Genomic DNA, 15,907 nt, shown 5'->3' with positions numbered 1-15,907 from the left:
CCTCCATTACCTCATCTACTGTTAACCCATCCACTCCATCTTACCTACCACACCAACTTCTGCTTTCCCTACCACCAGTAAGTTCCCACCCACAAACCCCTCTTGCACCACTTATTGATATTAACTCATTCTGGTGCCTACCCACTCATTCCAAGTTTTCCTATACCTCCCTAACCACATTTACTTATTGCTTGTCCATGAATTTAAGACTTGCTCACCTGTCTTTCCCCACCCCTTCATTACAGCCCCACTAAAACTCCCATCTTGTTATTCTTATTCGTACCTACCACATAGGTCTTGCTACCTTTTGCCCCACTCACTCTTTTCAGCCTTGACAACCTCTTGTTTTGCCAACTGATAACCTACCCACTCTATCCCTATCTACTTCCCTTGCCCTTATCATTGGTGATGTACTCACATCCCTTGCACTAGCCATAGTTGTTCGATTCACCTGCTCCAGCCACACTAATGTCTTAATTCCCAATCCATTCACTAACCCCACCCCTGTCTCACACTGCATACTTCCCCCTCTTGTCCTTCATTCTGGTATCTGCCCACATCGGTACTGAGCCCACCCATCCCAACCCTCCCTGCTTTTTTCTTGCTACACCCACTAGTTTCTCTTCCATCTCTCTTATCCCCACTCATCCCTCTCTTGCCACAGCCACTGAGGGCCTACGGGCTCACTCTAGTTCTGTCCACTTTCACCTGCCCAACAGTCCCACTAAAACCATGACCACTTGCCTTTATTACCCTGCCACTGGTCCACACCTACATCCTTTATTGCACACTCAAGAGTACCCTTGCTACAGATTTTAACTGATTTACATCTCTACAGCCTCTCTCACCTACCCAGTCTCATTCACATCCCCACTTGCCACACCCACTCTCTCCCCATCCCACCCCTTCTACAATCTCACTTCTCTCTTGCCCTCTCCCCTTTTTCTCTACTCAGACTGTATATTTAACTGAACCTTCTCTTTTCTTCGCAGCTCAAACCTTTGTTCCAAAAAAGCAGCATTGGCCTACTGTATTCTGGTTGTAGACTGACTTCACTCAGGTGAGACAGATAGAGAAGACCACCCAGGAAGACATGGTGAAGTTTCTACTCACCCTTCTCTATGACTACATTTTCCTTTTGGTCTCAAACTTTGTGCAGTCCCTGGGTTAGGCCAGATTTTATACTATCTCATTCTTAAATCTCTTATATAGTTTGTATTAGTTTCTGTCACAGAAACAAACAAACAAAACCAAAGCCAAACAAAACAAAACAAATCCCTGAAATAATTAACTTACAAAGAAAAAGGGCTTTTTGATAGTTTGGTTTTTGTTGGCTTGTTGTTGTTGTTTTTGTTGTTGTTGTTGTTGTTGTTGTTGTTGAAGCTTGCAAAAATTTAGTGTGTATCCTTGAACTTGTTATTCTCTTGTCTTCACCTCTTGAGTGCTGGGATTACTTGTGTATACTACCAGGCCCATTGTATATGGTGGTAGAAAAATGGTACTCAAAGTCTCATGCATACTAACTACATCAGCTCTCTACCAACTGAGCTACATCGCAAACCTAAGAGAAAAGTTTAATTTTGATCACAGTTTTAGAGTCATCTTTATCCACAATCAGATGGATTGTCGCTTTTGACTCATGGAGTGTCAACAGACCTAAATTAACCTTGTCCAGGCAAATGATAAAAATGAGGAAGATGAACAAGCTGCAGTTTTACAGTTTTCTTGAGAACAACCCCACAGTGATCTAAAGACCTTTCACTCAGCTTCCACATTCCCCCATCCCAGTAGCTCCCCCTAGGGATCATGCCTGTACAGTGTGAACACCTAGGGGATACTTAACATTTAAATGCAGAACAGTATTTCTTCATAACTTATTTGGTTGTTCTTTCCAAGGGAGCACAACTATTCTTATGCCCTTAATTGAAGAACAGTCCTCCCCTATTTGTGAAAGTCATTGTCTTTAAGCGTACAACCTTGGGAGGGATGTACATGGGTGCTGATAGAGGAAGTGGATACTTGTTTAACCAAACAAATCATCCAAATCAATCCTGGTGATAAGTGGAATAACAGTAACAGATGGTTATATCCAGATGGTCCTCATATCCCAGCATAGTTTCTTGTGATTAATATTGCAAAACCACTAGAAACTTATATGAATGAAACTCTTTCACAAGGGACATACTCTATCCTTTACAAAAAGATGTTCTACTGTTTTTATATAGATTCCAAGATTTATTCAACTGTTCCTGATGGCTCATACACAACAAGCAGTTAGCATGTTTCAGACACTAGGGTATAGGAAAGAGAAATTGCCAAATAGCCATTATTATATGTGGCTGTTCTATGTACAGTAGGATATTTAATAGTATTATATTAATCAGGATTCTCCAGAGGAGAACCAGCTATCCATGGAAAGTCAGAATAGGGTACTGAAGCTATAGGCTGCTGTGATATGGCATGTGGGTGCTGGAACCTCTAGAAGGTCAGTAAGTGCTTTTAACCACTGAGCCATCTCTCCAACCGCTGTTATTTTGTGTTTTAAATATGTATTTTGGGGAGATCATTTACATATGCATTTTATTGTCATATCCATCCCTCATTTTCCCTGTCCAGATATCCCCCCAACATGTATCTTACCCAACTTTATAACCTCTATTTTTTTTCTTTACTTTATGCCTCTATGTCCAATTAGTAATGTTCATATGTGCATGAATGTGGGGCCATACATTGGAGCATGAGCCACCTGCTAGTAGCGATACCATCAAAGAAACCTGGCTACTTCTCTAACCACCATCAACTACCATAGTGCCTCCCCTCATAACGGCTGCTTATGAGCTCCTCCCTGTCCACTTTAGAGGTGTGACTGGCTTGATCTTATGCAGATTTTTTAAAAAGCCAATAACATCACTATGTCCATTTTGTAGATGGGTAAATGAAACCAAGAGATAATATTGAAAGATTTGAAGATTAGGAAAGTATAGGAATTAAGGAGAAAATGAGAGATTACATCTCATGCTTCAAGATAGGTATATAACGACCAGGAAAAAAAAGCCGTTAGAGAAAAACTTAAAAAAATGTAGTGAGAGGGCCGCTTGTTTGTTCCTGGCTGCTCAGCCCCAAAATAACCACATAGAAACTGTATTAATTAAATCACTGGTTGGCTAATAGCTTAAGACTATTTCTGGCTAACTCACATCTTAAATTAACCCATTTTTATTATTTTATTTTATATTTTATAAAAAGGGATATCAGGGATGATAGAGGGTTGAGGAGACGGAACTGATGGGAGAAGACGCACTAAAACGCACTTTGTTAGATAATTTCATAATGACATATAACCCTTTAGTTATTTATTATTTCTAAAATATTGAAAATGGTTCAGTGAGTTGATAGCACTTGATACTATTCTAAAGGACCCACATTTGATTGCCAGCACCAATCAGGAAGCTCACAAATTCTATCAAGAAACTTCTACAACTCATAAACATTTTCAGTAATGTAGTAGGATACACAAGATTAACTCAAAAAAATCAGTAGCCCTCCTGTACACAAATGATAAATGAGCTGAGAAAGAAATCAGAGAAACATCACCCTTCAAAATAGCCGAAAATAGCATAAAATATCTCAGAGTAACTCTAACCAAACAAGTGGAAGGCGTGTATGACCAGAACTTTAAATCTTTGAAGAAAAAAATTAAAGAACACACCAGAAAGTAGAAAGATCTCCCATGCTCTTGGGTAAGTAGAATTAACGTAGTAAAAATTGCAATCTTACCAAAGATTCAATGCAATGCCTGTTAAAATCCTAGCAAAATTGTTCACAAACCTTAGAAGAATGATACTCAACTTCATATGAAAAAGCAAAACACCCAGGATAGTCGAAACAATCCTGTACAATAAAAAAAACTTTTGGGGGCATCACAATCCCTGATTTCAAACTCTACTACAGAACTACAGTTCTGAAAACAGCCTGGTATTGGCATAAAAACAGACAGGAGGACCAGTGGAACTGAGTCTCAGGTCCAAATGAATCAAAGACATCAACATAAAGCCAGTCACACTGAATTTTATAGAAGAGAAAGTGGGAAGTATACTTGAACACATTTGGCACAGGAGACCACTTCCTAAATATAACCCCAGCAGCAAAGACATTGAGAGAAACAATTAATAAATGGGACCCCATTTTAATTAATAAAAGCTTCTGTAAAGCAAAGGACACGGTCATCAAGACAAAACAACAGTCTACAGAATGGGAAAAGTTCTTCACTAACCCTACATAAGACAGAGGTCTGATCTCCAAAATATACAAAGAACTCAAGAAATTGGTCATCAGAAGAACACATAATTCAATAAAAAAAAATGGAGTGCAGACCTAAATAGAGAATTCTCAACAGAGGAATCTAAAACGGCTGAAAGACACTTAAGGAAATGCTCAACATCCTTAGCCATCAAAGAAATGTACATCAAAACAACTCTGAGATTCCATCTTACACCTGTAAGAATGACCAAGATCAAAACCACTGATGACAACTTATTCTGGAGAGCTTATGGGGAAAAAGGGAAACTCCTGCATTGCTGGTGGGAATGCATGCTGGTACAACCCCTTTCGATGTCAGTGTGGCAATTTCTCAGAAAATTAGGAAACAACCTTCCTCAAGACCCAGTAATACCACTTTTGGGTATATATTCAAAGGATGCTCAATCATGCCACAAAGACATGAGCTCAACTATGTTCATAGCAGCTTTGTTTGTCATAGCCAGAACCTGGAAACAGCCTAAATGCCCTTCGATTGAAGAATGGATAAGGAAAATGTGGTACATTTACACAACAGAGTACTACACTGCAGAAAAAAATAACGACATCTGGAATTTTGCAGGAAAATGGATGGGGCTATGTTGTAATAAGAGCGGCAGGGCTGCGTCCCCGGCACCCGGCCGCCCACATGGCTAGCTATGCCCCGAAATAATTACATGGAAACTGTATTTTTTTGATCACTGCTTGGCCCATTAGTTCCAGCCTCTTATTGGCTAGCTCTTACATATTGATCTAACCCATTTTTAATATTTTGTGTAGCACCATGAGCTGGCTTACCAGGAAAGATCTTAACCTGCGTCTGTCTGGAGTGGGAGAATCATGGCAACTCCTGACTCGGCTTCTTTCTCCCAGCATTTTGTTTTGTCTACTCCACCCACCTAAGGGTTGGCCTATCAAATGGGCCTAGGCAGTTTTTTTATTAATTAACCAATGAAAGCAACAGATTAATACAAGACCCACCTACATCAGGGCTATAAGAAATCATTTTGAGTGAGGCAACTCAGATACAGAAAGACAATTATCACATGTACTCACTCTTAAGTGGTTTTTAAACATAAAGCAAAGAAAACCAGCCCACAAATCACAATCCCAGAGAACCTAGACAACAATGAGGACCCTAAGAGAGACATACATAGATCTAATCTACATGGGAAGTAGAAAAAGACAAGATCTCCTGAGTAAATTGGGAGCATGGGGACCTTGGGAAAGGATTGAAGAAGAGGAGAGAGGTAGAGACGGGAGCAGAGAAAAATGTAGAGCTCAATAAAAATGATAATAAAAAAGTATTCTCTCTTCTCCAGCAGCTATCGACTGCTGATAGTTCCACAGCAAAGGGTAAGACCCTCATATACAATAGAAGTTTTGCTGACTTGATTCTTCTTTTATGCAAGTAAACACAGCTTCAGTGAGTTCATAAGTCTAGTAGCCACATCATGTCCAGAAGACAGTATTTTACAGGATTCATCCCCAACTTCTAGTTGTTACTTTCTTTCTGCCTCTGCTTGTTCGATATTGCCCAATACTTGATTTAAGAAGGGCATACTGAAGATGTCTAATTAGGACAAAATACTCAGTCTCTTAAGCTCTACTAAGCCTGGACTCCTGCCTCCATACCAGACCTCTTCTTCCTGATGGCTTCTTTGTATGTCACTCCAACAATTCTCAAGACCATTTATGATTATCACTTTTATTCTGTCTCCGTAGTCCCAGGAAGAATGGAGAAGCCACAGGAGTGGAAACAGTTTGCACCTATTACCCTGACCACGCAGGTCATGGCTTGGCTAGAGAGCAACTGTACTTGGAGCTGAGCAAGCTAACCAGTGGTGTCACTCAGCTGGGCCCCTACACTCTGGATCGAGACAGTCTCTATGTTAATGGTGAGGGATGAGTATTGCTCATTTTTCTTTTTCTGTAACAAACACCTAAGAAAGACAATTTAAGGAAAAGAAGGTTAATTTGGCTCAGAGTTTGAGAAAAGATGTAGTGCTCCATGGCACAGAGGGCATGGGCAAGGAGACAAGAATGCTGGTGTTCGCTTTACTTTCTCCTTTTTATTCACTTCAGGGCCTAAGGCCATGGGATGGTACTACCCATATTTAGTGAGCATCTTCCCTGCTCAGTTAAACTCCCCTGGAAATGTCTTCACAGACACGTCTGGGTGTATCTCAGAGGTTATTTCAAATCCCATCAAACTGACAGCCAAGCTTACACATTGCAGGCTGTTTACATTTATTGCTGCTCAGCAAGCTACATCTACTTCTTATCTCCTTTCTACCTGACCCTAGGCTTTTCCCTCCATCTGTGCAGCTTATGCCCACCAGATCTTAGTCACTACCTCCAGCAGCAAGTAGGATGAGCTTTCAGGTGTCTGTAAAGTTTGAAATTTTCTACCATATACAACCTAGACATTAGAAATTAAGGGGTCCATGAACCTACTGTCTCCACACCGTACCTTCACCCTATCTCCAGCCTTGAGTGAGCAGAGATCTCTTCCCTGCTATTGTTCCAGATATAAGCACTTCTTCTTTGGAAAATACAGGAAAATGGAGTTCCCAACCAACCACTTAGGGTACTTTCTCCCTAGTTTTTACAATAGGAGCTCCTACTTCAACATAAAATGTCTTGTTTGAATGTGGGTTCTCTCTGTCTGCCTGGGTGAATTCTGTCGCTAAAGGTAAGCTGCAAACACAGTCTGAAGTAAAATGGGAAATAACATCTTTCTAAAGACAGAATTAGAAACTCTAGTAATTTAAGAGATCTTGGTTCATGTCAAAAGTTGCCTTTTTGTTGACAGTCTCTCTCTTCCCTCATTACCTTTCCATGTCTCTATAGGTTACACCAATCTTACCTCAGGTATGATCCTGAACAGTGAGTATTACAGACATATACATGTCCCTGGCTGCCTCCCATCTCCTTCATGAAATATGAAAATATGGATAAGCCAGGGCTGGAGAGATGGCTGAGTGGTTAAGAGCACTGGTTGCTTGGTTGCTGTTCCAGAGGTCCTGAGTTCAATTCCCAACACCCACATGGTGGCTCATGAGATCTGCTGCCCTCTTCTGGCATGTAGGCATACATGCAGAGGAACACTGTATACATAACAAATAAATAAATCTTTTAAAAAAAGAAAATATGGATAAGCCAACCTTTTTTCTACTATCCACTTTAATTGGTCAGGATTTCAAAAATGCTCATGGAAATATAGACTAAAATAGAGATAGTAAGGGTCACCCACCCTTCCTCAAAGCACACAACCGAAGGGTGATATCAAAGTACAGATTCTTGGAAATAGGCATCCAGGCTGTAGTCATTCCTTAAAGATGTATCACAATTTGTATTTCATTCCTCATCTTAGGTTTTTTTCTTTTTGTTTTGTCTCAGCACCTGTGACTACCACATCTTTCCCAACTTCCTCTCTGACTCCATTCTCTACAACTAATTCCACAGGTAGGGAAGGATATATGTTATTATTGGTACCAAAAAGGCAAACAAACCATTTCTTTCTTCAAGACCCATCTACCTTGCAGTGAAGATTTTTTTTTTAATTTATTTATTATGTATACAATATTCTGTCTGTGTGTATGTCTGCAGGCCAGAAGGGGGCACCAGACCTCATTACAGATGGTTGTGAGCCACCATGTGGTTGCCAGGAATTGAACTCAGGACCTTTGGAAGAGCAGGCAATGCTCTTAACCACTGAGCCATCTCTCCAGCCCCAAGATGTTGTTTTTCATTCTGCAAACTAGTTACTCAGGGTCCAAATTCTGATCCTAGTCAGTACCACAAAAAAAGTTCCTGAACATGGGTCTACATACTTCCTAGATATCACTGAGGTCTCTTTGAACACCAACTTACTTTTTAACTGTTACTATGATAAAATATTCTAATCAAAGCAACTCAAGGAAAAAAATGAAGGACTTATTTTTATCTTTTTAAGGTACAGTCCATCACAGAGTTAAAAGAGCAGGAGCTTGAAAGCTTTGGTCACATCACATTCACAACTAGAAAATAAAATCATGAGTACACGTTAGTGCTCCAGTGCCTTTCTCCATTTTACACATTATAGAATGCCCCATCCAGAGAAATTCAGTCCTGGTCATAGTTAAAATGTGTTTTCCCGTATCAATTTATATGAACAAGATAGCCCTCCACAAGTATGCTAAGCTTATTTCCCAAGTGATGTTAGAGTCTATCAAATTGATCATCAACAGTAACCATCACAATCACTCATCCTGAAGATATAATTGTCCTCCAAATGTAACCATTCTTCTAATAATTACCAAAGGCACAGGCACAGTGCCAAACTTCACCCCTCCTCTTGCTCACCTCCCACATCCAACTGTCACCGAAACTCATCTCTTGACCCTTTGGGGACACTCTCAAACCTTTTCTTTCTCTGTATCTATATCATTTAGAGTTTAATGAGGCCAGCATGTTTTTCCTAGAAAAGATGTAGCAGCCTCTATTCTGGCTTCCTAATATCTCCCAAGTAGCAACTACAACATTCTTTATGATGTGATTGTATCTATAGAATACCTTTCCTCTAAATAACATGCAAGGGGTTCTTTTTGTTCTATGAGTCGCATGCAAGGCTTTGCATTATTTAGCCATTACCTCTCTGGAGTAAGCCCAGAGGTTCCTGCAAATCTCACACCTGTACTTCCCTCTGGAAATAGTGAAATAATTTCAAGTTTCACTATGCACTCTTCTGGGGTGTTCTACTTATTGCTTAGATTCTAGTAACTCTTTGCTATGCTTTTTGTCATCCCTGAAATAATGCTTTCTACAAAGAGATTTTTAGAGTCATTAGTTGGGTCACTAATTTTCCTATCTGCCCTTTTACTAACTTCTCCTAAATTATAATAGTTTGGTAAATTTCCTAGAATATGCATTAGGTGATGATTCCCTATTCATGTTTGGACCTAAGGAGTTTGTCCCAGAAGTTTTTGCACATTAATTTTCCCTGGATGCAAGAAGCAAGGTTCCAATTCTAATGTTTTAATAGGTCCAGAATGTCCCCTGCTTCAAAACTTGTTAATCCAACAATGTTACATAGAATTAGAAGCAGCCTTGGTCATTACCAGTTCTAAATCTAAACATCTCTATTTCCCCACTGCTAATAGGCATTGTTACTATCATGGTACCCATCACTCTCAACTTCACCATAACCAACTTACACTACACAGAGGAGATGGGACATCCAGATTCCTTGAAGTTCAACTCCACTAAGTGGATCTTACATTATTTGGTGAGTCCTTCCAAGAATCCCACTAATTCTACATTACAACTCTCTGGCAAGGTCCCATCTATATTTTTTCTAACTCTTTATTTTTTCCATCAGCTTGACACCTTGCTCAATAAGACCATCATTGCCACACACTACTCTGGATGCAAACTGGCTTCACTCAGGTGAGACCCCTAGAGGGAGTGGACTGTCCTGAAGCAGCCAGCGGAGACCATGTGCGTCTATCATCATGTTTTAGCATCCACCCTGACTCTCTAACACATTCTTCCTAGCCAGAGTATGTAGTGCAGCAGAAAATAGAGAGACTCTGATTCAGAAGTATAAGAAAGCAGACTCCTGGAAGCTATCCACATATTCAAGGTTGCTTATCTGAGTCTAATCACACACACACACACACACACACACACAAATTATTTCTTATCCCAGTGTCTAAAGGCTCAGAGCACATATTGGAGACCAACTTTTAAACTGTATAACTATTCTTTTCATGGTCTTCAGCCTCCTCCCTTCTGCCCCCTGCATTCAATGCCCCTAATGCTCTAGAACTGACCTCAGTGTTCCAATGCCTCATTTGTTTCTTCCAGGTCAGACAATCATGGAGCAGCCACAGGTGTAGACATAATCTGCACTTTCCTCTCTGACTCAATGAGCCCTGGGTTAGTCCAAGATCAGCTATTTTGGGAGTTGAGCCATGAGACACATGGCATCACCCGTCTGGGCCCCTATACCCTGGACCAGAACAGTCTCTACATTAATGGTGAGATCCCACATTTAAGCCATGAGCTCTCGCCCACTTGGAGTCTTAGGCTTTGCTAAAGTATTGACCAATTCATCCCTTTTTCTAGAACGATCTTTGTCCCATTTTCCTTCCTTTTGTGTCTGTGTTCTCTCTTTATTGTGATGACTCAAAAACAGCATGAGGAAGTGGGTAGAAGGCTTGCTTTGAATGAATAGGGTTCTTGGTCCCATCAGCATTCCAGTTTCACTTCTGAGAACCACTTCTCCATTGTCTGGCTAAGAGCAAGTGTAAAACCTTCACAGAGTCAATGACTAGCTCTACCCACCTTCAGTCCATTGCCTCGTTAGTTGTTTCCTCATTCTTTTCTTGCCTTTTCCTCTGTTTTTAACCCCAGAAACTGTATTCTCCTTTCCCCTTAGTCCTTGATATTCATTCTTATGTCCCTCACTTTTTTCTTTCTTTACAGGTTACCATTTTGGAACTGCATCCCCAGCTAACACTAGTGAGTATTTCTGACTGTCATTGTCTAGGTTCTGCCTCCACTTTCAGGGACCCCCCAAATGGTGCTTTTCCCAAAGAACTGATTCATTCATTGGTTGGAAGTGAAATCTAGTAGGATTAGAAGATTATTGACTATGCTCTGTTAATATTTGGACCCATAGAGGCTACTGGAGAATCTACATACATGCACAATACATGTTTCTTGGAAGAAGGAAGAAAGAGGGTCTTAATAACTTAAGAGTTTCCGAGTATTTCCTGCTTCAGACACTGTTACTCTAACAGTGCCCCATGATTAGGTGCTTTGCTCATGGCTCTGTTCCAGGTTGGGAGCTTCTCTCTTAATCTGCTACTCAGTCAATCATTCTGTGGTGGCACCCATCACTCTCAACTTCACCAACCTCCCCCAACACCTCAATGAGAGAAGTGGCATCTCCCCTGGCTTCTTGGATGAGGAAGGCATAGATTCACATACCATCTCCTACCACACTGATTCTTGCATGTGTTTTGTTTTAGTTCTCCGACAAACTTGACTTTGTTGTCTTTAAGAGATAAACTGACGCACAATAACATTTTTTCTATTAAAGAATTTATTTCAGCAAGCAATAATTTGTGATGTGACAAAAAAATCAATGGTGGTTCAGGTCTTCCAAAGAAAGACAATGGGGAAGAAATTACGAACAAATTCTGAACAAAGCTAGGAAAGTCCTTGGTTATTTGCAACTATGCATTATATAGCTCTTATTTAATTTGTCTTAAACCTCTTGTTGAATAAGTTACTAGGTGACTTCTGGTTGATTGAGATGGTTTCATTTTGTTTTTCTTCTTCACATTTTTCTCTTTTTATTTCTCTCTCCTCCTCCTCCTCCTCCTCCTCCTCCTCCTCCTTCTTCCTCTCTCTCTCTCTCTCTCTCTCTCTCTCTCTCTCTCCCCCTTTCTCTGCATCTTTTGTTCTGGTACTGATACTAGGATAAAAGAATAAAGAAAGTAGGAGAAAGAGAGATTGGAAAGTGACAGAGAGAGATGGAGTAGAGTAGGTCTGGAAGGAGGGGTAAGAAGAAAAAGAAAGAGGGGGAAAGAGAGAGAAGGTGGAACAGAGGGAAGGGAGGAGGAGAGATGGAGAAGTAGAAGGGAAGAAGGCAGAGAGGATGTATAAGAAAGAAATAAGTGGGAGAGAAAAGGACAAATAAAGAGGAAAGAAGAGAGAATCTAGAAAGAAGAAAGTGGAGTGGGACAGAAATGAAAGGAGAAGAGGAACAAGAAAAGACAAAGATGAGACGGAGAGTAAGAGAAAAGGTAGATGGTGAATAGAGTGAGAAAGGGAGAAGAAAGAGAAGGAGATAAAGGTTCTATGGTGACATTTAAGATATTCATCAGTCTGACTACAGGGCAAGGCCAGTTCAAACCCCCTCTCCTCTATTGCTTAGGGTCTTAGTTGGGGTAATCCTTGTGGATTCCTGGGAATTTCTCTAGAGCCAGGTTTCTTGCTAACCCCATAACAGCTCCCTCAATCGAGATATCTCTTTCCTTGCTTTCATCTCTGTTCTTCCTCTATCTCAACTATCGCATTCCCTCAAGTTCTCTTCATCCCTCTTCTTCTCTCCCTCCTCTTTCCCTTCTACCTCCGCTCTCTGTGCACCCCTATGCTTCCAATTTTGTCAGACGGTCTTGTCTATTTCAACTTTCCAGGTGAGTCTATATATGTTTTTCTTAGGGTTCACCTTATTACTTAGCTTCTCTAGGATCATGAACTATAGGCCCAATAAATATCTTTTGTTTATAGCTAATATCCACTTATGAGTGAGTACATACCATATTCATCTTTTTGGGTCTGAGTTACCTCACTTAGGATAGTGTTTTCTAGTTCCATCCATTTGCTTGCAAAATTCAAGATGTCATTCATTTTTACTGCTCAATAGTACTCTAATGTATAAATGCACCACATTTTCTTTAGCCATTCTTTAGTTGAGGGGCATCTAGGTTGTTTCCAGGTTCTGGTTATTACAAGAGAAATGAAAAGGGAGATGAGAGGGAGAGAAAAAGAGAGGAACCAATCCTTCTTGAGCAGATAATATGAGCCTTTCCCCTCACAAAACAAAAGACATTTTGTTTATTCTGAACCCACCTATTTGGAACGTGGGATGGTAGAAATGGTCTGTAAGGATTCTTCATGTCAAGGGCACCCTTAACATCTACAGTTGTCTCCATTGGCAAGTCACCCTTGGGTTCCCTGAGAGGCATAAAAGTAACCCTTGGACTCACTATATGGCACATTAATGACCTCTATCTCCATCTACCTACCATCAGTAGAGGAGGTGAAACCAAAGTAGGGATAGCTTTGTAAGTAATCCAAGGAAGAGTGTAAAGAGATAAGCTTTTAGATGTGAGTAACCACAAATGTGGAGATACTAATTTGAGATATTAATTTAGCTTTTAACATCTCTTTCTACCTACACAGCTGGAAAAGTCAGTGAGGAGATGTTCACAGTAAACTTCACCATCAACAACCTGCGCTACTCTGCCGACATGGGCCAGATTGGCTCTCCCAAGTTCAATATCACAGATACACTCATGCAGCACCTGGTGAGTTACCTCCTGCCCTCAAGCACTTTCATTCCCCTTCTAGTGCAGAAGATGGCCTCTAACCTACTCTGACTCACTTCTTTCTCTACAGCTCAGCCCTTTGTTTCAGAGGAGCAGCCTTGGCCCCCTATACACAGGCTGTAGAGTAACCACTCTGAGGTGAGACACAGTTTCCATTTGCAGCTCCCCTCCTCTCCCTTACCAACCCATTATCCCACTTGAAAAGACTTGGAGTTGTGATGATGGGAGCACTTAGGATCAAGGTGTTCTTTTTCGTTCTGCCATTTGATGATTTTTAAGCCAATCTACTATTTTATAGCAACAGTGTACTTGTGATTAATCCCTCAGTAGTATGGTGGTGGCATGACTTAATAGCAGAGTACATGCCTAGAATTCACCAGTTGTGGAGGACTTAGGGATGGCCTCTCTATAGATCACTTACCAAGAATATATAAGCACTTAATTTTGATGCAAGCGTCATGAAAATATTAAATTGTTGTAAAACAAAACTTAAGGCTGGATACAGTAACACAAGCCTTTAATCCCAGAATTTGAAAGACAGTGGCAGGCAGGCAGATTGCTATTTACCCCCGAGAAGGAAATGATGACACACCATAGTCCAATGTGGTGATTCAATGAGTTTACTGGGTTATCTATAGGCTTGAATTTGAGGAGCTACTTATAGGAGCATGGCCAACTCAAAGGCAGTCCCATTACTGTAAACCTGACATGAATAACAACTCGTAAAAGCTTTGATACTGAAGCTCTCTGTACAGCTTCAAAGTGTCTCAGTAGGTTAGGCAATCTTCTCTCTTCAGCACTCCTTATTGATTGTATAACTTCTGGAAGGGAGGAGCCGTGTTAATCTGGTACCTTTCCGAGCCTTTCTGATACATCTGCATTCTTCGTTTTCTGGTTTTATTGAGCCTCCCTTTAAAACTTTGAGTCTATGATGAACCTCTAATGAGAATAAGAATGTTTCAATGCCAAAGAAATTGCTACAAAACAAGAAAAAGGAAGAAAATGATGAAGAAGAAAATAAAGAACACTCTGAATGGGGGAAAGGGAAGAGCAGGAGAAAAGGAGGGAAAGAAGAAGGTGAAGGAATGGAGAAAGAGAAGCAGGGAAGGGGAAGAAGAGCAGAGAAGGAAAATGAGGAGGAGAAAGGGGAATGAGAGAAGAAAACAGATGGGGAAGAGGAAGAAGAAAATAATAGAGAGAAGGAAGGTGAAATGAAAGAGGGAAGAAAGAGAAAGGAGAGAAAGTAGAGGAGGTGAAACCAAAGTTGAGATAGCTTTGTAAGTAATCCAAGGAAGAGTGCAAAGAGAAAAGCTTTTAGATGTGAGTAACCACAAATGTGGAGATACTAATTTGAGAAAGTACGTAAGAGAGCAAAGCAGCAAACAGTCTCAACAAAATCAGAGTGGAGGTTATGAGTTGGGTATAGTGACCATAGAGTGTGAGACAGAGATGGTTAACATCTCCTCAGTGTACACCTCTTTCTCCCCAACTTAGGTCAGTGAAGAATGGCGCCCAGACCCAGGTAGATGCCCTTTGCACGTACCGCCAGGTTCCCAACAGTCTGAAACTGCCTGCCAAGCCAATTTTCTATGACCTAAGCTGGCAGACCCATGGAATCACCCGGCTGGGTCCTTACTCCCTGGATAAAGACAGCCTTTACATCAATGGTGAGTGTTTGCTGTCTCCACCTCCCTGTCCTCCTGCATGCTACAAAGGTTTCCAGTTGCCAGTTCTTTCGGGAGATGTTAGGATTCAAATCCAGGCTCCTAACAAAAAACCCCACCTACACCCCAGAAGATTGCTCCTTCATAATTCCCAGCTTGAGAGTTTTGAATCTAAGACATGAGCCCAGTTGTTCATTGCCAGTGTAATGTTCTAGCCAATTACTTCACAGTAATTCCTGGAGAAACAGTGAGGATACCCTTGTCTCACAGTCAGCCTTTTTTCTTACCTTTGATACTAGATTAACTTTTCTCCTGGACTGTTTTCTTATACAGGAAAAAAAAGCAGGCATTTGTATATCTAATAGCCTAAGCTTCAGTTATTACACATTAGCATAAAACCAAGAAAGGACAGATTCTAAAAGATATGCTTTGTATGGCATTTTTAAATGCAAAACATAACATTAGAAAAACTGGTCTAAATAGTTCCCTCCTTCCCTTTCCTCAACTCTCTTCCATCTTTGTCCTCTCCCTTCCACTTTTCCTTTCCTCCCACCCCTCATTGTCTTCTTCCTTTTATTCCCTACCTTCCCTTCCCCTCCATTCTCCTCTGCTCCCCTACCCTCCCACACCATGTCTTTCCTGTCCTCCCCAACTTAGAAATAGTTCTTGGAAACATACACTCATGTATCACCATTGCCTCAGAAGTGGCTACATTTTTTATTTTGAGAGAAAATACCTGAGAAAATCAACTTAAGAGAAGAAAGGTTTGTCATAGCTTCTAATTTAGGGAAATCACTCTCATCATGACAAGGAAGGTGAGGTGCCTGGTCACATAGCACC

The 15,907-nt window shown here is 40.7% G+C and overlaps 1 protein-coding gene across 1 annotated transcript in view; it reads left to right on the top strand.

Moving 5' to 3' along the window:
- Muc16 (mucin 16, cell surface associated) overlaps positions 1-15,907 on the top strand; it is a 191,987-nt gene that overhangs the window by 117,347 nt on the left and 58,733 nt on the right. Inside the window, exons 40-50 of the mRNA XM_057766818.1 lie at positions 993-1,060; positions 6,022-6,194; positions 7,150-7,170; positions 7,699-7,764; positions 9,441-9,565; positions 9,659-9,726; positions 10,147-10,319; positions 10,768-10,803; positions 13,258-13,382; positions 13,474-13,541; positions 14,898-15,070. Coding sequence (XP_057622801.1) covers positions 993-1,060; positions 6,022-6,194; positions 7,150-7,170; positions 7,699-7,764; positions 9,441-9,565; positions 9,659-9,726; positions 10,147-10,319; positions 10,768-10,803; positions 13,258-13,382; positions 13,474-13,541; positions 14,898-15,070 — 1,096 coding nt within the window. The remainder of the gene's footprint in view (positions 1-992; positions 1,061-6,021; positions 6,195-7,149; positions 7,171-7,698; positions 7,765-9,440; positions 9,566-9,658; positions 9,727-10,146; positions 10,320-10,767; positions 10,804-13,257; positions 13,383-13,473; positions 13,542-14,897; positions 15,071-15,907) is intronic.

Source organism: Chionomys nivalis, chromosome 4, assembly GCF_950005125.1.
Source record: "Chionomys nivalis chromosome 4, mChiNiv1.1, whole genome shotgun sequence".
Classification (NCBI taxonomy): Eukaryota; Metazoa; Chordata; class Mammalia; order Rodentia; family Cricetidae; genus Chionomys; species Chionomys nivalis.
The sequence above is the reverse complement of the archived record's forward strand: the minus strand, read 5'-3'. Positions and strand labels throughout refer to the sequence as shown.